The sequence below is a fragment of the Parasteatoda tepidariorum genome, chromosome 8 (genome assembly GCF_982258835.1).
Source record: "Parasteatoda tepidariorum strain Cologne lab strain chromosome 8, Ptep-v5.0, whole genome shotgun sequence".
In the NCBI taxonomy this organism is placed as follows: Eukaryota; Metazoa; Arthropoda; class Arachnida; order Araneae; family Theridiidae; genus Parasteatoda; species Parasteatoda tepidariorum.
The window spans coordinates 7,327,501-7,351,529 of NC_141762.1; the positions used below are offsets into that span (position 1 = coordinate 7,327,501).

The 24,029-nt window shown below is 32.2% G+C and overlaps 1 protein-coding gene across 2 annotated transcripts in view; it reads left to right on the top strand.

Annotated features, from left to right (window-relative positions):
- Positions 1-6,449, top strand: part of LOC107453658 (uncharacterized) — an 18,423-nt gene extending 11,974 nt beyond the window's left edge. Inside the window, exons 5-7 of one of the 2 annotated variants that reach the window (XM_043039684.3) lie at positions 2,093-2,259; positions 4,203-4,340; positions 5,199-6,449. In XM_043039684.3, the coding sequence (XP_042895618.2) occupies positions 2,093-2,259; positions 4,203-4,325 (290 nt within the window). In that variant the 3' untranslated portion in view covers positions 4,326-4,340; positions 5,199-6,449. The remainder of the gene's footprint in view (positions 1-2,092; positions 2,260-4,202; positions 4,341-5,198) is intronic. The other variant, XM_043039686.3, reaches the window with a different exon arrangement.
- The last annotated feature ends 17,580 nt before the right edge of the window (positions 6,450-24,029 follow it).

Here is a 24,029-nt window from a genome sequence, read left to right on the forward strand (position 1 = left end):
GCAATGGACATTTGATTCAAGAAATGCTAGAAAAGTTTTAACTATTTTTTACTTAGTTAAGTGTTTCAAGTTCTTTCATTTCATGTTCCTCTTCATTAAAATAATATCCATTGCTTTCTTCTTTTTTTTGGATCATAACTAAGCATTAACTTTGAGAGTATAGATACCTTACAGGCGAATTAATAAATTAGCTATAATTTATAATCACTAAATAAAATTTAAAACGCTCAGCCATGGAGACATTCTCATTGGATCTGCTGATGGACTTGCATACGATTTGCACCAATTGTATTTAATTGCATTTGAACTTTATTTCTTTACTGAAATTACTAAAAGCAAATTCCAGAAATCTTTTCAAACTACTGTATTTTTATTTATTGCATTACAAACTACGACAAAAATAGATATTTCAGTGATTTTATCTCTTGTTCCAACCATTGGCTTCATGATAGTGTTCTGTCCTCCACTATGTTTATTGGCAGCAAAATTATAAAAGTCATAAACATTTTCCAGAACATCAGAATTATTCGCGAATTCCATTTCAGTAATCAATATTGACATCATACCTCTTCTGTGTTTTATATGTAAGAGACAAAACGAAGTTTATGTCAATATTTACTGAATCAACAACATTTTGAAATATATTTCAAAATGAAAAAAAGTTGACTAAAGTTACATTCTAAAATAAAAATTGTAGCAGTAATGGTATGGCCTCCACCAATCAGAGGTTTTCCTCCCAATCCTATGGAAAGAGCATGGTTCCATAAACATATGATCATTTTTTCAGAGGTTGCTGTTGTTTAGAGGTGGTCATTAAAGAGGTTTGGCTTTATTTTGATTTTTTAAAGCAGTTCTAGTCCTATGCAATTTACTAACTTAGAATTGATATTTAGTTATTAAAAATTAGTTTGCAGGGCCTGCATTAAGGATTTCAAATTATTAGCCAGTAAGTTAGCCAACTATCAAGTCTTCACCAATTTTCGAAAATCTTCGCCAAATGCAAATCTTAAAATTTTTTTATTATACATTTTCTTTCCAGTGGAAAAAAATTATTCGCTAATGCTTTTGCCAAAACACAATTTATTTGCCAAATTTAAGATTTTATCCCATTTGGCGAGGTGGCAAATTATTAGTGCGGGCCCGGGTATATTTTTATAGTTAAGAGCATTGTTTGTTCATAATTATTTTTCTTTTGAATATTGATTGTATAAAATTAAATTTTGCATATTACACTTGTTTAAGCCTTGTTGCAGAAAAATATAATTCTTTTTATTTATTACCAAAATTTAATGAAGCACTAATTAAATATCTATACATTATCATAATTGAAATTTTTTCCTTGTTACATTTTTTAAAAATGCTGTCTTATTTCCGCAGAAATTGTTTGATCGATATGCATGTTTATTTAATGGAGAATATAACCACCATCTAAGTTATAGAAGATGAACTTGCCATTCAGGTTAGGCTGCCGAGGTTAATAAAAATCATAGATGTCACTAGGGCCAATATTTGAGGGGGATGAAATTAAATAAATTAAAATCAATCACAATTGTTCTCTAGAATTTTTCACATCAGAGAAATTATTTATTTTATTTGCTAAATACCTGCAGAAAGATATATTTTAATCTCTATCTTGGATCTTTAAGGAATTTAAAACTATAATTCAGGAAAAATGTTTTTATTTGTCAGAAATATTAAAGGAAACATATACCCAATGTCCCGTCCTACCCAACAATGACTTTCACACTACGATAAGAATAGTTTTCTTTATTTACTAAAATTTTTTGCACAGTATAATTATTTAGATTCTACTGTATTTACTGTGAAATCATGTAATAGCGTCTACTTTCTAAAACCTGCCGAGAATGAATGATTGATAAACTTTTAGGAAATGTAGTCATTACAAATTCTGTGTGATTTAATTAATCATAAATTATAGTTTATATGGTACTAGTATGTTTACATAGTGCACAAAACTATTATTTATGACAGTGATGCTTAATTTATTGTAGTATAAGCATAGTGGTAATAAGTTTTTATGGGCCTAGAAATGAAATAGTATGAAAGTAAATAAAATAATGTTTGTTTACAGGACCTGAAAAACTTTTTGGTGATCGAGGCAAAGAACCTGTTTGGAAAAGAACAGAGCTGTTAAAGAATAGGATGAAGGAAAGACTGTACAAGCATTCATTATTAAAAATGCAAATGATGAGGTTAAAAATTAAAAGTTTTATAGTCCAAGTTTATCATACAAATTTAGTAAGTAGTCTTCATTTTATTTTTATCCAAACATGTGATGACTGTCTCAGAGTTTAAAATACCTATTTCAAATTTATTTCAACTTATATGGTATAAAAAAATATATAAAAATTTTATACTTGTGTGCAATTAACATTGTGTTGGTAATAAAAAAATTTTTTTATTTTAGACCCAATGACTTTTTTTAAAGGTCTTTTTTAGCCCTACTGCAATTGTCTGAACAATTCCTATAATTATATTCCTATAATTAAATTTTAATCTATGCTTATATATTGGGTTTTAATTATTATTGCATTTTCGTTTTAAAAAATACATTGATTTAATTTTAATTATCACAGATTATTTTTTAGTTTTAAAAAAATGTTCCTACATTGATATAACTTCACACAGATTGATTTAACCATACACAGATTATTTATGTATTTTTATTATTTTTTTCCAACAACTTCGTATAAATAATTTTTTTTTTAATTTTAAATATTACCTAGTAAATTATCTTAGTCTTATTTTCCCTTTCATTCAAGTTTATAGTTCTGACAATTTATTATTTCTAATCAGAGTTGACATTATTTAAATCATCTTATTTAATCCTATGTGCTGCATATTGTGCTGTCCTAATTTAAATGAAATTATATGTTTCTTGTGTATTTTTGGCTGAAAATAATGAATTTGTATTACTTGATTAATACTTCATTCACTTAAAAAATAGGCCAACAGGAAACAACAATTGACATGTTTCAATGACACTTCAAAAATAGTCACTCATTTTCAAGACTTGCCAGACGTGAATGCGAAGAAACAAAAGTAATTTAAAATAAAAATGTAAATTTGCCTACAAAAAATAGAAAAGTAAAGGTGAGAAAGCAAAACTAGAAATACCACAGTAGCCTATCTGAGAGAGGGGGGGGGGATATGAAGAACTGAACAAGAAAAATTAGAGTGGCAAATCTGGGTTAAATGCATTTCCACTCACTGTGGAGGGGTCATGAGAAACTGATGTCGTTAACAAGGGAGTCAGTATTCATTTGAATAAAACAAGATTCCAGGATGTCAAGATGAGCTGATGTGACTTGGGAGGAAATAATTTTGGCATTGTCAAATTTTAATTTATGCCCAAGATTCCAACAATGTTCAGCAATTGAGGATTTTTCAAATTCTTGATAGCAGACATATCTATCGTGCTCCTCAAGTTTAAATTTTAAAACAAGATTTTATTTGCCCAATGTAGTCAAGGTCCTTCTGACCACGTTTCTTGTTCTATTTTTCTTTTTTCCCCTCTCTTGGCTATTGCGGTTTTTCTAGTTTTGTTTTCTCACCTTTATTTCTCCATTTTTTGTTGGTAACTTTAAGTTTTTTTTTGTCAAATGACTTTTGTTTGTTCACATTCAAGCCTAACAAATCTTAAAAGTGGGTGCTTATTTCCGGAGTGCTTGAAACGTGTTGACTGTTGTTTCCTGTTTGTATATTTTAAATGCGAATGAAGTTTTAATTGGGTGATATCCTACCGCTTCAGTTTCTTTGGATTGTTTGTTTAATGAATTTGTACTTATTTTTTGTTTACCATAAAATCCACATTTTCTCTTGGCAACTTTATGTATTTTAACTATACACAGTGACAACATACAAACATTAGAAAAGTGCTTTCATTGACATCACTAACTTGGCAACCATTTTTGACCAAGAAAACCTTATCTACCTTCCCAAGTTTTCAAGGATGTTAAAAAGTGGGATATCTGAATATTTACTAGATGTTTAGTTAATTTACTTTTACAAAAATAGCATGTGATATACCATTTAGCTCTTGATATATGAATAAAGTGCTTTTTGTTATACAGAATCCATTAGTCTAATTCAAAGCGCAAAGAAAATGTCCTGTTATGTGATATATACTCATTTCTAAGCATTGATGTTACTCATTGAATGAGTATTTTATATTATTTTAGTATGGATATATAGTGAATGTGTCATCCTCTTTACCTGGTGCTATAGTAACAACAATTTCTAAAACATTTTTAAGTTTCCAAGATGTTGTAAATTTTCTGGCTGTTCTCTTGAAACTTAACTAGCAGTTAAAATATCAGGTAGCTGTTCTTTCGTTATTACTTTATATATTTGTTTTTTAAGTATATACTTATGTCATAAATATAATTATTTGATAAATTCCTATATTTTTCTTTGTAAAAATTTTTTTATATTTCAAATTAAATTGATGATGTATGTGGAAAAAAAAATTATCAAAGAAATGCATGTTTCCTTTTAAGCAGAATATTCGAAAATCATAAATTTTTTAGGGTTAATTGTGCCAGTTACTGTGTCAAATAAAAAAAAAGTCTAATAGTGTAATAAAGAATGTAAAGCTTTTTTATAAGCTTTGGTGTCAATAGAATTTGTCATTGAAATGTAAAGGATGAATCAGATAGAAACTCAAATTATGCTCTCTAAGCAAGTGAGGAATTTCTTCCAGTGTATATTTTTCTCTGAGTTGCTAAAAAAATGAATTATTTAAACTATGATTCAGATTATTTGGGGTCTTATAAACACTATTATTATTAACACATATCTAATTATATATCAATATCCATTAAAAAAGACTCGATAAAAACAACCTTGTTACTGAACTAATCTTTCGACACATTTACATACTTCAATAAGTTATTACATCACACTTTAAGATTATTGATTATAATAAGATTGATAATCATTTTTGTAAAAAATTCTTCACAGATTTCATATGCTAAAAATATTTTTTTTATAGAAAATGTTTTCAGTTAGGCTTTTTTTCACAGCAAAACCTTATTTTGAATGCATCCCGACATTCAAAGTAGAGGACAATCATTTGATCAGTTTGCTAAATAATAAAGAAAGCTTTATACACTTTATTTATAAAATTATGTTATAACTTATTATTTATTTTAAATGTATGTTATAATTTCTTATAGGATATCACACCAAACGGCAACTCCTTCCTTGAATGATGCGTTATTACCTTCATATATTTTAGATGAACGTTCTCTGATCTTTTTTATTTATTACCCAGTGTGTGTTAACAAAATTCTCATGCTATTCATTATTATAACAGTAATTAATATATCTCTCGCTGTGTTTTTTGTTGTTTTAACATCAGTAGAAACTTATTTGTGAAATATCCTGAAGTAAATATTTTCTTTATATATGCATAAATATATTGAACTATTTGGAAAACTTAAAATTAAACACTTTTCTTTAAAAAGAAAAGGAATTTATTGATAATAATGCTGTTTCGAGCTTAGAATCTAAAAGAGTGGATAAAATGTTTTTGAAAGTCTCAAATAATTAAATAAATTTGTTTTTAATCCATCATATTCATTTTTTCACCAATAAAAAAAATGTCATTTTTTTTTCTTCTTAAAATATTATATTTTTGTGCAATATCTTAATTTTAAGTAATGTTTTTTACAAATAAAATACACAGTATTTTCATCAAAGTTCATCATCATTCTTAATAATCAATATAATTTATTACTTCTTTCTGATTGCAAATAAGATGATAAAAGCCACCAATAAAGTGGTGTTGTCACTGTAGTCAGTATCAATTATTTTATTAAATATTTTTCACATTTTGTTCAGGATTTCAATTATTTTTTTCCCTTTCTTCTAGTAGCAACTATTTGTTAAATAAATTTCATTACTTTAAATTAAGTTGTCCCACAATTATTGTCACACAGAATTATTTTCCACAGAAATTTATATATACAATTATAAATTTCCCTCAAAAATACTGCAAATTCTTTTCACTGTGATGTCCTTTTTCTGAGACTTAGTTTTATTATTATATTTTATCTGTAATTAATGTGCTGTAAGTTTTATCTTTGCTCGGGTATTTTTAAAATACTTGGAAAAGAAATCTTTTTTTCTGTGACTAATTGAATGTTTCATATGTGTTATGAAATCTATGTATTTTTCTGTGCAAAAATACATTTGAATTTTATTGCGCTAATGATTGTGTATGAATTTTTATTTACACTTATTTTATTAAAATTACATTATACAAATATATCATATAATGATAATTTACAGTAATTTTGAAGAACTGACACTAATAATTTATTTTATGCACATTGTAAAATTATAAAAAATATATGTATATTATAAGTCTGTATTTTTATCTATACTGATGTATTTATACTATTAAATTTTTATCTATTGTTTTACTCCCTTTGTTACTTTGAGAATTGTGATTTTTGTGTGTCATATAGCTTTAAAATACTGCAAATATCAGTTTTATTTTTAAACTGGTAATCATAAACATTTAATTAATAAATTTAAAATAAGATTAAGCATATTTAATTAATAACTTTAAAATGATAAGACATGGTTACTTAATAACTTTTATAAAATAGTACACATAAACAGATTTCAGTAAATAATTCCAAGAAACTGAAGGGAAAAGATAAATTTTTATTAAAAAATGTTGTTGGCGCCATTGGAGATTTTGAGTTTCGCTAGTAGTATTTTGATAACTATTGTTTTATGGTTAGTTGCAGGGGCGTACGCAAGGGGGGGGGTTAGGGGTTTAAACCCCCCCCCCCTTGAGCTCAGACAAAGTGAATTTACAAAATAATACAGACAAACATAAAAATTTTAGTAGAAATTATGCGGGTTATTATTTTTTAAGACTATATATTTTTATTTGCCTTATGCCTACTTTTTTTTTCTCATGGTATTTCTCAGAATACTGATAAAACATTTACTATAATAGGGTTGTATTTTTGAAACCAAATTCACGTGATACTGTTACGGGCGAGCCCCGATCACTGGTTTCTTTCTGACCTGCCAGTCGCGATAGTTTTCGAGACTGGCTGGCATTCGCGAGGTCTGGAATCCCAGACGTTCTGTCGTCTTTGAGACAATTCGAGAATTTTGTGGATGCGGTTAAAAAAAATTATATGAAAGGGGGTTACATTTATTTTCGATTTTAGTCAGACTAAGAGTTATCTCTGCCGCTTGTCCTTCGGAGCTTGTTTCTAAATCTGTTTTGTTTTGGAGACTCTGTGCTCCTTGAAGTTATTCATTCCAGCTCGAAACTTTGAGATCTTAGTGGATATTTCTGTGCCAATATATATGTATATATTTTTGCTGTTCTTGGATCTTTGGGATGTCTAAACGCAAGAATTTAGCAATTTTTAATTACTTTGAGAAAAATCACGACCTGAAATTAGCGAGGTGACAGCATCTAGTACCAATGTAAGTTTTTCTGTTGAACAGAAATGTGATACTTCCGTTGAAGAAAACGTTCCTAGCGTAACAGAATCTGATGAATGTGAAAACGGCCCTCAAAGTGTTACTTCCCACCCATATGACATTGGACTTTTTTCAGAAGATAATACATGTGAGGATAAAAAACTGGATATTCTTAAAAATGCTTGGGAACCCAATCCAGCATTTGTTTTTCCTGAAAAAGGAAAAAGAAAATTGAAATTTCAGTACAAATGGCTTTATCGCTGGAAATGGCTTGCATATTCAGAGGTTAAGGGTGGTGCTTTTTGCAAATTTTGTGTACTTTTCGCCCCAAGTGGTGCCGGTTCTGGAAAGCAACCTTTAGGCCAACTGTGCAATGTAAAATTTGACAACTGGAAAAATGCTGTAGAGCGATTTTCTGAACACGAGAAATGTCTTTATCACAAAAAATCGATCGAAACTGCTGGGACATTAAACGATATTTCATTTGGAAAGATGAAACCTGTGGATGAACAAGTTGACAGTGCAGCAAGCAGAAGAAGATTAGAAAATAGAAAAAACATTACTCCAATCATTGAAACCATCCTATTTTGTGGAAATCAAGGTCTCGCTCTATGAGGACATAAGGATTCGGGAATAATTGCTGAACAACCAGGTGAAGAGAACGACGGAAATTTTCGGGCATTGCTTCGTTTCCGGAGTAAGAACGATTCGACTCTTGAGAACATTTTAGAGTCAAGCAGAAAAAATGCTCAGTATACCAGCCCTCGATTTCAGAACGAAGTTATTGAGGTTTGCAATATTTTAATCCTGCAAAAACTAGTCAGCAAGATTAATGATGCAACTTGCTTTTCCATTCTTGCAGATGAAACAACTGATATTGCAGGTATAGAGCAATTATCGTTATGCGTTCGATATGTCGATAAAGAAAATTTTAACATCACCGAACAGTTTTTGCAATTCATTCCGGTGCATGACTTAACCGGAAAAGCAATAGCAACAACAATATTAGACCAATTACAGTCTATGAAAGTTGATATAAAAAAGTTACGTGGACAGGGGTACGATGGTGCTGCATCAATGAGTGGAAAAATTAATGGTGTACAAGCCCACGTAAGAAGTATTGTCCCATCAGCACTCTATGTACATTGCTCTGCTCATAGCCTCAATTTGGCTGTATCAAATGCATGCGAAATAACTGGCATTATAAATTGCTTAGGGACAATTAAAACATTATACGACTTTTTAAATACGCCAAAAAGACAGTATGTCCTATCTTCAGCAATAGAGGAGATGGAAACCAGCTCTAAGAGGGATAAAATTAAACAGCTATGTGCAACCCGTTGGATGGAAAGATACGACTCAGTAACCGCTGTGGTGGAACTTTTCGAGCCTATCGCCGAAACACTACAAAAAATATCAGAATGGAAGGATAAGGAATCAGCTACCCAGGCTAAATCTTTACTGTGCACAGTATCTAATTGCCAGTTCGTAATATCTCTTTTGTGCATTTACAAAGTTTTCACCATAACAATCCATCTCTGTAGATACCTTCAAAAAACAAGCATAGATTTGATAGAGGCAGTGAGTCTTGCAGAAGATGCAGTACCGTCTTTACGCATGGGCACACCCGGGCAGTGCCCAGGGGCCCTTGAGAATCTTACTTTTTATAAATTGTATTAAAAAAAAAACTAAGAATAAACAACTTTGCATTATACAATTTTTTAAAATAAATCCCAAATAGCAAAATAAGGTTTATTTTCACTCAGCAGAAACCTTCTAATGTAAACCTAAAAAGGTTGGTTATGCGGCTTACGTGTAACCCTTCTAACGTTAAAACGAGATCAGTGGCCATCTGCTCTATTCTACGCACATTACCCTCATCCAAAACCTTGGATAACAACCTTCTATATAAAAACCTTAAATCGAGGTTGACTTAGAGTTTTCAAGCTTGAAAAAAATCCTTTAATAAAGCTAGTCTCAAAGTGAAAATACTCTTAAACCTAGGTCATTATAAGGTTTCTTTGCACAAAGTCTTGCATGCTCAGCTAAAATCCACCTTGTCATGAAATTTTAATGAGCAATGCAGTTTGATCTTATCGTTAGTGTGTGACGTCAGCTAAACCGTACTTATGGACCTAAGTGACCTTATTTTAAAAAAAAGTCTTAAAAAATAATTTGTAATTCTTTTAGGATGAAAGGTTTAAAAACTGCAATGTTTTTGCCCTATTAAAAAAAGCTTTTTAGTACAAACACTTTCGTTCGACAATAGGAAGAAAATTCTGACAGAAGGTAGCCGTAAGGTTGCATGCTTTTTGGGATATATACTAGTGTAAAAAGTGCGCATTTTTTTTCTAAGAATAGTGATTGATTACCATGCAAACACCAATAGTTTGAATAGTTTATCACTAGGAAAAATAAAAAGTCAGCCGAAATCTATTTTTCTTCGTTAAAATGAAGTTTTTAGGTGCTCAACTCCCTTAGCGATAATGTCTCTTAATATGCTTGAGATCACCGAAGTCAAGCATCACTGGCTACGGTCAGTGTGAGGGTAGGTAACCACTTGGATCAGTCTGCCTAGGGATCGAAGATGTGCGGTATGGGTCCTCGTTAAACTGTTCTACCGTAAAGTGCTCGACTTCGCGTAGGCCATTGGGCTACCGAAGCGGGGATGCCATCCCCTCATCAGAGGATCAAAATTGGGATGGCATGTCTTCGGATCATCCTCAGGGATGTTTCCCAGACCGTCGCCAATAGCCCGTTGTGCAGTTCCAGTGTGACGTAAATGAACAACAACAACAACTAAATCTGGTTGACAACCAACTCTGTTTAGTATTTATAGTTAATTAAAGTAATAATTGAAAGTGTTTCGAATCATACGACAGCAACTTTTAAACTGGTTATGTCTGATGTGCATTGAAAGATGTTTAAATATTGATATTATAATAACTGACTTTTTAATAGTTTGACGAAACAATTCATACGTTTTGAATTTTTTTAATTGCTATACCCTAGCCGCGATGGCTCAGGTGATAGAGTGTTCGCCTTCCAATGAGGTGAACCGGGTTCGAATTCAATGATGGCTGGTCGATACGAATCTGCATCCGGCTTGCACAGACCACAGTTCTGACGTGAAATATCCTCAGTGGCAGACGGATCATGGGTTAGAGTCCCTTTGCCGTCAGACTAACCGTGGGAGGCTCTCGTGGTCTTCATCTCCATGTAATGTAAATGCGGGTTAGTTCCACTGAAAAAGTACTCCACGAATGCAAAATTTCTCCCGATACTTGATACAAGAGCTCCTTTGTTTTCTATATTGAGTTCAAAAGTAAAAGGCTACAGAGTTGAACATTAGAAGTCGTAAACCCAAAAATTGGGTCGGCTGTTCAATGACGGTTATAATAAAAAATGAAACAACTGTTTAACCCTTGACCGGGATAGCCTGGTTTGTAGGGCACTGAGCCCATGTACGTGGGTTCGATCTCTGCCGGCGAAAACTCCCCGTGTAGTAAATGGTGACTGATGCACGTTAAGTCTGTCGAGTCACAAAGTCCTCCATGTTCCCATAACAAGTCATACCTCTGGGGGTACTGATCCAGGAGTTTCCTTGTCTTCTGGATTGGTTCAAAATTACAAGGCTGCGGAATTGAACATTAGTAGACGTAAACCCAAAAATTGGGTTGGCTGTTCAGCGACGGTTACAAAATAAAATACAAAACTTTTTTTTATATCCCTATGCTTTTTAATTTACTTATTTTAATTAGCTTCCTCGTTTTGAAAATTACTTACTATTTGAGGATTGCAATTTGTTAGTATCTCATTTATTTAAGAAAAATTATGCCTAGTTTAAAAATGCTTTATTTTATGTGCATTGAGTTTTTGGGGCTATAAAAATGTGTTTTATTTTTGTTAAAATTATTGCATATCTTAAAAATGCTTAATTTTATGCATGTGAAGTTTTTTAGTTCTATTTTAAACAGTATGAAATGTAATAGGGGCCTTAAACATTTCTGTGCCCGGGGGCCCTGCTTGCTATTAAGACGGCCCTGAGAAGATGTCATTAAAGATCTAAAATTAATGCGTGAAAATGCCACTGAAACATTGTGGAGAATTAAAAGAAATTAAAGAATATATAAGACGCGCGCATGCGCAAAGAATTACGTAATGCTTCCACCCACGTCTTCAGAAGATATGTACGAGCTAATTAATACGGTCGCTTTAATGCGGCGCTCTGTCTTTTACTATTGTTGTTGTTTATGTTAATAAAATATTGTTAATTACGATCTGCCTAATTAATTAAGAACCTCGATGGGCATCCTTTAGACAACAATAAGTAAGTTAATAAACATAGTGGCATCCCTGTCTGGACGTGCATCGAATTGATGCAAAGCGGATCGTAAAAAAGAAAGCATCAACTACGCAGTAAAGAAACTATAATTACGTAAGCATGGATGCTTCAAAACAATTAAGAGCGGCATCACGGACAAGTTTTACGAAAGCCTTAAATAAGTTAGATGGATTAATACGAACTGAGACACCGGATATCATCGAAATAGAAATAAGTTTGGATACTTTAATGGAAAAATGTAAGCAGCTACGAGATACTCAAAACTTACACCTACGAAATATGCAAGCCGCAAAATGCACGGAGCAGGAGTACAACAATGAATATGAAGCTTCCGAGGAATACTACGACAAATTTTCTGCCATAAAAGTGAAAGCCGGAAAGCTAATATCGGCGACTACCAAAACCGAAACTACGACGCCGATTCGTGATGATACGTCTACACCAAATAAGTCTCCATCTACGGCGTATAAGTTACCTGACATCGAACTACCGAAATTTACGGGTGATCCAAGGCAGTGGCTTAATTTCTGGACTTTATTCAGCAAAATACACGATGATGAAAGAATTCAGGAGCGGGAAAAGTTCCAGTATTTAATACAAAGCACTGTTGCGGGATCCAAAGCAAGATTAATCATCGAGAGTTTTCCAGCAACAAAAGAAAATTATACGAAAGCTGTTGAACACTTAAAAACACGATTTGGAAATGAAAGTGTTCTCACGCAAGTCTACATACGGGACTTATTAAAACTTGTGTTAAGTGATAAATCTAAAGTTGATTTAGCTACATTATATGATAAACTACAAACACAACTAAGAGCTCTTGAATCACTGGGATTAACGAAAGATAAATATGCAGATTTCTTATTTCCTTTGGTAGAATCAGCTATTCCCACGGATTTATTACAGGTATTTGAAAGGCAAAAGAATTGTGCGACCGATACATCAGGTAAGACTGATTTAGATTTGTTAATAGAATTTTTACGAAATGAAGTTGAATCTGAATATAGATTAAAATTAAGTAAGGAATCATTTTCTTCAGATAAAAATGTTAATAGTAAAAGGTATATTAATAAGTATGAAACAAAATATATTGCTTCTTCATGTGAATTGTTTAACTCTAATAAGAATGAAAATGAATGTATAAATAAGTTTAAGAAATTTGATACGAATATTTGTATATTTTGTGATAAAGCACATACATCTGAGAGTTGCAGAGAATTAGCATCTATGACCTTGGAAACCAAAAAAGAAATAATTAAGAAAAAGAACGTTTGTTTCGTCTGTTTAAAAAAGGGTCATAGAGCTAATACTTGCAAAGCTAAGTATGTTAGATGTTTAATTTGTAATAATAGACATTTTTCTATTTTTTGTCCTGATAATCCTAAAAATAAGATCGATAATGTTTCGAATGAAGAAAACCATGAAAACAAAATAAGTACGTTAAATAATCAAATTCAACTCTCAGACGTATTGCTTCAAACTTTAATTGTAAGAGTGCATAATGGTAAAAAGGAAATGTTAATTCGTGGAATTATAGATACTGGTAGTATGAGAAGTTATATTTCTGAAGATGTTGCACAATGTATGAGTTATATGCCTATAAAACAAGTAGAAATTAAGCAATTACTTTTTGGTGGGGTCGAAACTGAAGAAAGTATGCACAATGTATATAATGTAGAATTAAGTAGCATTGATAGGAGTTATAGATGCAGATTTGAAGCTTTAAGTCAAAAACAAATCTGTTCTGATATTAAACAGATCCCATATGGCCCCTGGGTTAAAGAGTTACGAAAACTAAATATTAAAATAAGTGATTTGGACAAAGAATTTTGTAATTTTGATAAAGGAATTAAGTTGTTGATAGGGGCAGATATTGCCGGAAAATTATTTACGGGTAGAATAAAAAACTTGAGTGCAGGACCCTGTGCGATTCATACTAGGCTAGGGTATACTTTAATTGGGAGGTTAAATGTTGGCAATATGCCAAAGGGGGAGAGCGAGGCTTCTTGTTACATTTCTTCACTTCTCGTGAAGGACAGAAACATTTCTGATTTATGGAAATTAGACGCATTAGGAATTACGGATCCAGAGATAGACAAAACAAAAACTCAGTTGGAGGAAGAAACATTAAATCATTTCGAGAATACGATTCGAGTCAATTTGGAGGGGAGGTATGAAATATCTTTACCATGGGTTTTAGACAGCTCGCTTTTGCCTGATAATAAAAATATTGCACTTAAGTCGATTTTGAATACGAAAAAGAAATTAATTAATTCGGGTAATTTTGATGCTTATTCTAACGTATTTAAGGATTGGTCATCTTTAGGGATTATTGAAGTGGCTAACGATGTAAAGGTAGATAATGTTCATTATTTGCCTCATAGAGCAGTGGTTAAGGAAAATTCTAGTACGAAAATAAGGCCGGTTTTTAATGCATCAGCCAAGTCGGCCGGAAAACCATCTTTAAATGAATGTTTGGCTACTGGACCAAACTTAATAGAAATGATCCCGTCTATTCTTAATCGATTTCGTAAGAATTTTGTGGGTATATCTGCGGACATTGAGAAAGCATTTTTACAGATATCAATACGGGAAAAAGAAAGAGATTTTTTGCGATTTTTGTGGTACAGTGAAGACAATTCGGACGAACTTAAAATGTATCGGCACAGAAGGGTAGTCTTCGGAATTACCTCAAGTCCTTTTTTACTTGCCGCTACATTGCGTTACCATTTAAATCGAGTTTCTGAAAATGTAAATAGTACTGCAGATATTCTTAAACAATCATTTTATGTAGATAATTGTGTAACTAGTCTAAGTACAGAAACTGAAGCTCAAAATTTTATTTTAGAATCACAATGTATAATGTCTCGGGGTCATTTTAATTTAAGAGATTGGCAGACAAATTTACCTGATTTATGTGTTAAAGATTCATCTATTACAAAAAATGTACCAATTTTGGGACTTATTTGGGACACGGAGAAAGACACTTTGTCATGTAAGATTGAACGAGCAGATAATTCTGACGAATTAATTACGAAAAGAAAAGTGTTAGCTGTGGCTCATCAGGTATTTGATACAGTCGGTTTTACGGCACCGGTAATGTTATTACCTAAGTTAATTTTACAAGAAACTTGGAGTTCAAAAATCAAATGGGATGACAAACTACCTGATAATTTGATTAAGAAATTTAAATCTTGGTTTATCCAATTACCTTTGCTACAGAACATTAAGATTCCAAGATGGATTTGTCTCGATTTGTCAAATACCTTGATGAGTCTACATGTGTTTTGTGACGCAAGTAAGCTAGCCTATGGAACTTGTGTGTTTGTAAGAGTTGAAAGTACCAATGAATCTTTTGTTAAAGTCAATTTAGTGCAAGCTAAGAGTAGAGTTGCACCTCTAAAACCATTGACAATACCAAGGCTAGAGCTTCTTGCATGTTGTATTGGATCTAGATTGTTAGCAAATATAATTAAAGATTTGAATCTTAACAATATTGATATCTATTGTTGGACAGATTCAACGACAGTTTTGAGTTGGATAAAACGGGAACTCAACTGGGGTATTTTTGTTCAAAATCGTGTAAAAGAAATTCGTTCTTTGACTTCTCACACCATGTGGCGCCACATTCCCGGATCTTTTAATCCTGCCGATCTTGCTTCGCGAGGTTGTTCAGCTGAGCAGCTTATTGAACGTCGTTGGTGGGAGGGGCCTAACTGGTTGTATGAAAACGAACAAAATTGGCCAAAATCCTTTGAGGCCCCAGATGAGAATTTAGTCCTAAAATTAATGCGTGAAAATGCCACTGAAACATTCTCTGAAATATTCAGCTCTTCTTCTCTTATGCTAACAAGCATTGGATCTTCCACTTCCATGCAAATCCCTAGAATAACAGGAAGACAGAAAAATCGCGATAATTTTCCCTCATCGACACCGGAAACATATTTCAGAGTTAGTGTTTTTATTCCATTTATAGAAAATTTTATAACACAATTAAACTTAAGATTTGTATCGCATCGTGATATTTTGAAAGGATTTCAGTGTCTTCTACCTGCCGATCCCTTCATTTGCCAACCATCAAACATAAAGGCTTTTGAAGCATTAGTGGAATTTTACGTTGGAGATTTGGATACCTGTAAAGAAAGCCTTAAGTCTGAACTAAAACTCTGGTATAAAAGATTAAAAAGGATTAGTGAAGACGGAGGTAGTGTTCCAAAAACTGCGGCGGATGCTCTTGGAATGTGCAATAAAGATATAACACCAAACATTTTCAAACTCCTAGAAATATTGGTCGTTCTACCTGTTTCAACGAGTGCAAACGAAAGATCCTTTTCGACTTTGCGCCGTTTGAAGACTTATTTACGCAACTCAACGGGAAATAATAGAATGAATGGATTGGCGCTCTTAAGCATTCATAGAAAATTTACCCCAGCTGTCGAAGACATTTTAAACGAACTTGCAAAAAAACCCCGTCGTTTGGATATTACAGTATAAATCAATAAATTTTTAGCGTGTTTGTATACTGGTTTAATTCCCTATTTGTTGCAAAGTCATTTTTTAGTTAAATTCATTGGTTTTCTATGGAATATTCACATTTATATGGTTATTATTTAGGTAGCTGTTACAGTATGAGTAATTTTTTCTGGCTTGATTTATTCCTACTTTTTAATAAAAATAAAATATTTTACCTCTTATTATAAAAAAATTATATTCTTAAACTTAAAAAATAAAAACAAAATTTAACTAAACAATGTTGTCGAAATAAAAAGTCAAAATTGTCTAGCTGTCTAAATTAGGGAAGTAATAGTGCTTTATTACATACTCGAATTTCTTTTAGTAATTTCTGAAAATTATGAACCCCCCCCCCCTTGAAAAAATTCTGCTTACGCCACTGGTTAGTTGTAACCATATTTTGATAACTATTGCTTATGGTTAATTGTAACCATATTTTGGAACATAACGATTTATTCGGAATAATTTAATTAACTGATTTCGTTATTGTTATTTTTGTTTACAATAAAAGCTTGTTATTGTTATGAGCTATTTGCTTTCTTTATTAGTTGACACCTATGGAAACCTCATTGGCTTCATAACATGCACATGGGTGCCACTCTTCAGTCTTGAGAAAAAAATCAGTGGACTAAATTCATTCAATTAATCTCTTTCCCAATAGTTTTTTTTTAATTATTTTTTTATATTTCCTTAAAAATGCGACAAATATTTTAGTTAAAAATAAAAATTACTTATAATGATCTGGTCTCTTCCCCCCATGTTTTCAATTTGCTATCTTAAATTAAATTACGATTAATTTTTTTTTTTTTTTAATTTGTAGGGCTGGGACAGAAAATAATGTTGAAATGAAAAATAGAGAAATGGATGACATTAGGAAGAAGTTACTGATTTATATCAGTGATTAGTATAAGATGATTAGTGCTGCTATTTTTGTTTTGTTTGTTGTTAGAAATAAATTCATAAAACAGAGAAACATATTTAGTTTTCATAGAAGAAAAAAATGATTTAATATGCAAGCCATTATCATAGAAAAGTGCATTTTAGGGTCAGATAGCTCTGTCTGAATTTCTGGTAAACAACACTAGACTGTGTTAATTAGTCAAAAAATAAGTTAATTTTTATAATAATTTTTTAAATCTTATTAGAGGTATGCATACAAAAAGTTAATAAAAGTAGACCTTTTTGAAACGCTCAAAAACAGGTACTTATTCTTATAAAACTCAGGGATGAGATTCAGATTCACAGAATCAGATTCAAGTTCACAGAAAAACTAGGTTTTAAACGGTCAACACTAATAGTTATCGGTTTGTTGTTTATGGAGATGGTTAAGAATTTTTCAGCTCTTTCTATGTCGAGTTTGGAGTGGTTTCTTAACACCACCATGACGGACAAAAACATGGGTGCAGCTCGCAAGGGAAGGGTGGACAAAAGAGCCTGGCTCGCTGTGTGAAGATGCTGGGGTTGGAGCTAGAGACTGCATCATGTTCTTCAGTTGATTAACAAACTCGGACGGGTGAGGTTCGTCACTATTTGATGTAGGAGCTAGGAATTCACCTGAGAGACGAAGTGTCATACCGTAGACAAGTTCGGAAGAAGTGCACTTTAAGTCCTCTTTGAATGCAGAGCGTAGTCCCAGGAGAACAATGGGTAGAGATTCAGTCCATTTAAGTTTGTTGTGGCACTTGAGAGATTGCTTGAGCGAGCGATGAAAACGCTCTACCATGCCATTGCTGACAGGGTGGTAGGGGTAGTTCTAATATGTTTAACCCCAAGCAATCTTGTTAAAGATGTAAAAAGGGAAGACTGGAATTGTCTCCCCTGGTCCGTTGTGATGATAGATGGAGCACCAAATCTGGACACCCACTGTGACACAAATGCGCGTGCCACAGTCTCAGCTGTTATGTCACCCACAGGAATGGCTTCTGCCCACCTTGAGAAACGGTCGATGCAGGTAAGAAGATAGGAGAATCCTTCAGAAGGTGGCAGGGGTCCAACGAGGTCTACATGGACGTGGTCGAATCGACGAGATGGCTGAACAAAAGGTTGTATCGGACTACGGGTGTGTTCGTGTGTTTAAAGACTTTAGATTTCTGGCAGTCCACACAAGCCCGAGTCCAAGTGACGACATCTTTTGCAATTGATGGCCACACGTAGCGATCTAGAATCAGCTTCTTGGTAGCTCGGATGCCAGGGTGAGACAGGTTATGCAGCTGGTCGAAGACCAATTTTCTAAAGGCAACAGGAACGAAGGGACGCAGCTTGTCTTTTTCAATGTTGCACCAAAGTTTCAATTGGCTTGGTGTGGTGACGACTTTCAGCTGAAGCGAGTTTTCGTTATTTTTAAACTCGGTTTTGCAGCTCGGTGTCAGTTACCTGCGCTTTAGCTAGATCCTCAAATGTCAGGACTTTTAATTCATTGATTCGCGATAAGGCATCAGCAACGACATTTTCAGAACCGGATATATGCCGAATGTCTGTACAGAATTGAGAAATGAAATCGAGGTGTCTGAGCTGTCGTGGGGAGCAAGAGTCAGAATTTTTTGTAAATGCAAAAGTTAAGGGACGATGATCGGTAAATATAATAAAATTTTGTCCTTCTAGCTGGTGCCGAAAATGTTTAATTGAAGTGTAGATAGCTAGAAGTTCCCTGTCGTAAGTACTATATTTGATTTCTGTTGCACTCAGTTTACGGGAGAAAAATGCTAACGGTTTGAACCCGTCGGGGGTTGAGCAATTTAAAACTGCTCCAACTGCAGCGGAAGAAGCATCAACCATGAGACTAATTTGTTGGTCAGGAACGGGATACGCAAGAGTTGTAGCGTCAGCTAACGCGGATTTACATTTCGAAAATGCGAGTTCAGCTTCCTGATTCCAAGGTACGGGGCGTTTATCGTTTTTCTTACAGTTTGAAAGCATTTTATTAAGAGGATCTTGAAGTTCGGCTACATTCGCTAAAAAACGTCTGTAAAAGTTGAGCATTGCCAAGAAACGCCAGAGTTCCATAATGGTATCAGGTTTCGGAAAATTACATATGGATTCAACTTTATCGGGAAGTGGTTTAATGCCTTCAGCAGTAATAAGACAACCCAAAAACTTAACTGATGTTTTTCCTAACACGCATTTATCGGGATTGAGTTTAAGGCCGTATTCTCGTAAACGGGAGAAAACTTGATGTAAGTGTTCAATGTGTTCAGTTTCGGAAGATGAAGCTATAAGTATATCGTCAAAATATGGAAAACAAAAAGAGAGATTTGATAACACTTGATGAATGTGTCTCTGAAATGTTTGTCCGGCATTACGGAGACCGAACGGCATAGCAGTATATTCGAAAAGACCGAACGGTGTAGTTATCGCGGTTTTAGGGATGTCTGCTGGATTGATTTTTATTTGATGGTAAGCCCTAGCGAGATCAACAGTGGAAATTATTGTTTTACCGTGAAGATTTTGCGTACAGTCTTGAATGTGAGGGACCGGATAGCGATCAGGGACGGTTACAGAATTAAGTTTTCGATAATCGCCGCAAGGTTGGAAATCTCCGTTTGACTTTTTTACTACATGGAGGGGACTAGCCCAGGGGCTTTTTGATGGGCGAAGAACGCCAAGTGACATAAGATATTCGAATTCTTTACGAACTGCTTCTAAAATTTTTGGCGCGAGACGGCGGGGTTTTGAAAATACAGGGGGCCCTTTAGTTTCAATATGATGCAAAACTTGGTTTGAGAGATTAGTTGGGATTGGTTGTGAAGGATTAAGTAATTCAGGATATTGTTTTAAAATATTATGATACTGAGTTTTACCAATCAAAATGGATATATTGGATTCTAAGAAATTGATTTTAAGGGGTTGGCCGTTAGAACCAATCATAGTTTTCGCATCGATAATTCTGTGATTTTTACGGTCGACATATAAATCAAAATGCTCTAAAAAATCTTTGCCGATAATTGGTTGGCGTACGTCAGCAATTACAAAGGACCAAATGAATTGCCGTCGCAGATTAATATCTAATGCTATCCGTTTCGTGCCGTAAGTTGGAATAATAGTGCTATTAGAGGCCGGGATAGCCTGGTCCCATATCCAAGAGGTCGTGGGTTCGATCCTCGCCGGCCGAAGACTCCCCGTGTAGTAAATGGTGACTGATGCACGTTAAATCTGTCGAGTCTCAAAGTCCTCCATGTTCGCACAACAAATCAATACCTCTGGGGGTACTGATCCAGGAGTTTCCTTGTCTTCTGGATTGGTTCAAAATTACAAGGCTACGGAGTTGAACGTAAGTAGTCGTAAACCCATGAAATTGGGTCGGCTGTTCAACGACGGTTATAAAATAAAATAAAATAGTGCTATTAGCGGCAAATAAAGTGATATCATTTTGTAATTTCGCGTTAGGAGCACAAGTTTTTGGCAAAACGGAAATATCTGCACCTGTGTCGATTAAGAAAGTCATATTTGAAGAAGAATTGGCCAACAGAACGCGTTGCAAAAGGCGGTCGCCGTTTTGGCCGGTGGACGATCGCCGACCTAGTTTTCCGATGTGTGGGGGAAAGAACAAGGTGGGGTGCATTTTTTTGCTTTAAGAGGACGCGATACCCAGATAAAAAACCGGAATTGGCAAAATCAGAGTTGTAATAGTCACACTTGGGGGCGTCGCTTTGAGGGAGGAGTGAATTGGTACAGTGACAGTGATATATGATAGAGGGTCAGTTAAACTATCCCATCCTTCCTTAGCAAAACTGAACAATATAAGCATTAGTTTCGAAAAGTGATTCTGGGTACGCGGTCTTTTATTTTTAAACCCATTCTTAGTTTCGTTGTGAAATATCCAGAATAGACATTCTAACTATTTATTTGTATGTAAATAGGTGTTTACAAGATAATGGGGATTACTTATATCTTACAATTAATTCGTTTCAAATTAAAACACCAAGAAGAATATAAATTTTTATTAATGTGTGTGGAATTAATTAAAGTAACTTAGTTTTAATAATCGGAGCTAGAACTGCTAATTATATTGAGCTGTAAATATATGAAGAAATATAATTATAAAAATTCTGAAAAATACATAATTTATTAAAACGTAGGCAATTTATCAAGTTATAATACAGAATTAAAAAAATTATTAAAACTTATACTAATATAATAAAAAGTTATAAAAATAAAAAAATAAGAATTAATTATAAAATATGATAAAAGAAAAATCAAACGCTTTTTAGGTTGCATCAAAGAAAATTTTTGTTTTGATGTATCTTTTTCAAACTTACATTCACCATCCGGAAAAATTTTACTTTCTGTAAATAAGTATAATAATTTCTCAATAAATTTTATAATTTATTTATATTGCTTTGTAATTTTGCTGAAGTTTATGTTTTGTATTTGTCTGAGAATTTTTCTCCTTTCATTTTTAATAGTTTAAGACACATACGTATATTAGAATATGGGTGTGTGTTTGTGTAAAGGAAAAAGAAAATTTAAAAAAAAAAATATTTTTACACAAAAATAATTTTTTATTTTTTTTCCGTTTCAATAATTTTATATTCTTTTCTGTTTCATACATTTCAATCTCCATTTGAATTATTAAAATTTCTGTTTGAGTATTATTTATTTTTGTATTATTTATTTACTCTCCTTTTTTAAAGTGAATTTTTACCACATGTTCCATATTACTTCAGCCTCAGAAAGATGGAATTCAGATGAAACATCTGTTAGCGTGTAGTTTGATAATCAACGAATTAAAAAAAAAATTTCCCCTCGATTTTTTTTTTCTTTCTGTTATTCTACTTTGTTCTCTACAGTTTTAAAATTTTGTTTTGATCACATCTTGAATTCTTTACCTTCATTTTAATTGTGTATCTATGAGCACACACCTGTTCATACAGATGTATATAAAAGCTAAGAGACCCTATATTTAAAAAAAAAAAAATTTTCATTGTGTTATTTTGGGGGTTTTAATTTAGTGAAAAAAATTTTCTCGAACTATTTTTTTGATGTATTTCTTATTTACGTAATGAAAAATAAACTTATTTATAACGCAGATAAGTTTGCTGACATATGTCAGAACTTCGCAAACACAAAAATAAATAATAAATCAAAAATAGAGAAAATGACTGCAATATTACAAAAAATTCCAATTTTGTGGGCAAAGCATGCAATTAAAAAAACTCTCTAATTAAAAGCATAAAAAATCTTTATTTATAACCATCCTGATCTTTTACTTCCGTATAATCAAGATAAAAACATAAAAAGGAAAAAATAAAAAATATAAATTACAAAATAGAGCAAATATAAATAGTTTACATGTGTATGTGCATTACAAACAGTATAACTTGAGTCACAAGAAATGTATAATTGCAATATATTTATTATGTTTACATACGGTGACAAAATGAGGGCTAAAAACAAGAGCACAACTCTTACTTTATCACAGATGGAAAAAAGGAATGTAATATCAAAAAGTTAATTAAAGGTAAAATTGACATAGTAAATAATACAATGCTAATTATGGGCATTTTGTAGTAGTTAAAGTGAACATTTTTCTGTAAATTTTAAATAGCCATCGAAATATCCTGCAAGATATAAAAACGTGTTTCTCAACAAAAGATTTTTAATATAATTTTCTTTAAAAAATTTTTTAAAGATAAAAGCTATTTTGCAATAAAATACTAAAAATTGGTGATATATTTTTTTTCTAAAAATTTTAATGCAACTCGCTAATATCACCAACATACTCCCCTATCCCCATTGTCTCATGATTAAATTAATCTGAATACATTGTATGTTATTAAATTTATTGTATGTCTTAATGGATTAAAATAAATTAATGGTGACATAAATTAAAAATTGATTTATTTAAAATGTTGTTTTAGCGATGATTATTTGAATACATATAAAGTACCGACTTTTAATAGCAAGTCTGTCTAATTGCTATAACTACTTATTTTAGAGAATAATAATTCTGATTCAATAATTGCAAATAATGCTGACAAAAAAACAAAAGAAAAGAAAATAATACTTAAATATAGAATTAAAATATAAAGTGAGGCAAGAATAAATAAAGCAAATAGGCATTATGATGAACAGGCAATAAAAATTTTAAGAAATGTTAAAATATAATATTCATGTTTAAATCTAGCATTACTATATAAAACAAAATAAATAAAAATCTGAGCAACAACATGTGTTGCTGAGAAATAAAGAGCATTTGCGAGAAGGAAAATTATAATATACAATCGTTGACACTGTGAAAGCAAAATTTTAATGAGAAAACTCATGATACTAGGCAATTCTGTAAACTAGCACAAGTATTTTTTCGGGCAAGCTCATGGTGCTAAATAGTTGTGGAAATTTTGAAGATAAAATATGAGTAACTAAAACAAATAATAGTGAAAAAAAATTTCTTTTCAAAAATATACACTATGCTGTACAGTTGCAAACATTAAATTTGAAAATAATAATAATAATATATATATATATATATATATATATATATATATATATATATATATATATATATATATATATATATATATATATATATATATATATATATATATATATATATATATATATATATATTTGGTGGCATTATTAATTATAAATTTAAAATTACGAAAATTATACTGCGATTTTTGAATTCTTTTCATTAATCGCTGCAATTATGTATTGTGGGTTTCTTATAGGAAGTGATCTTGTAAAACGAGGA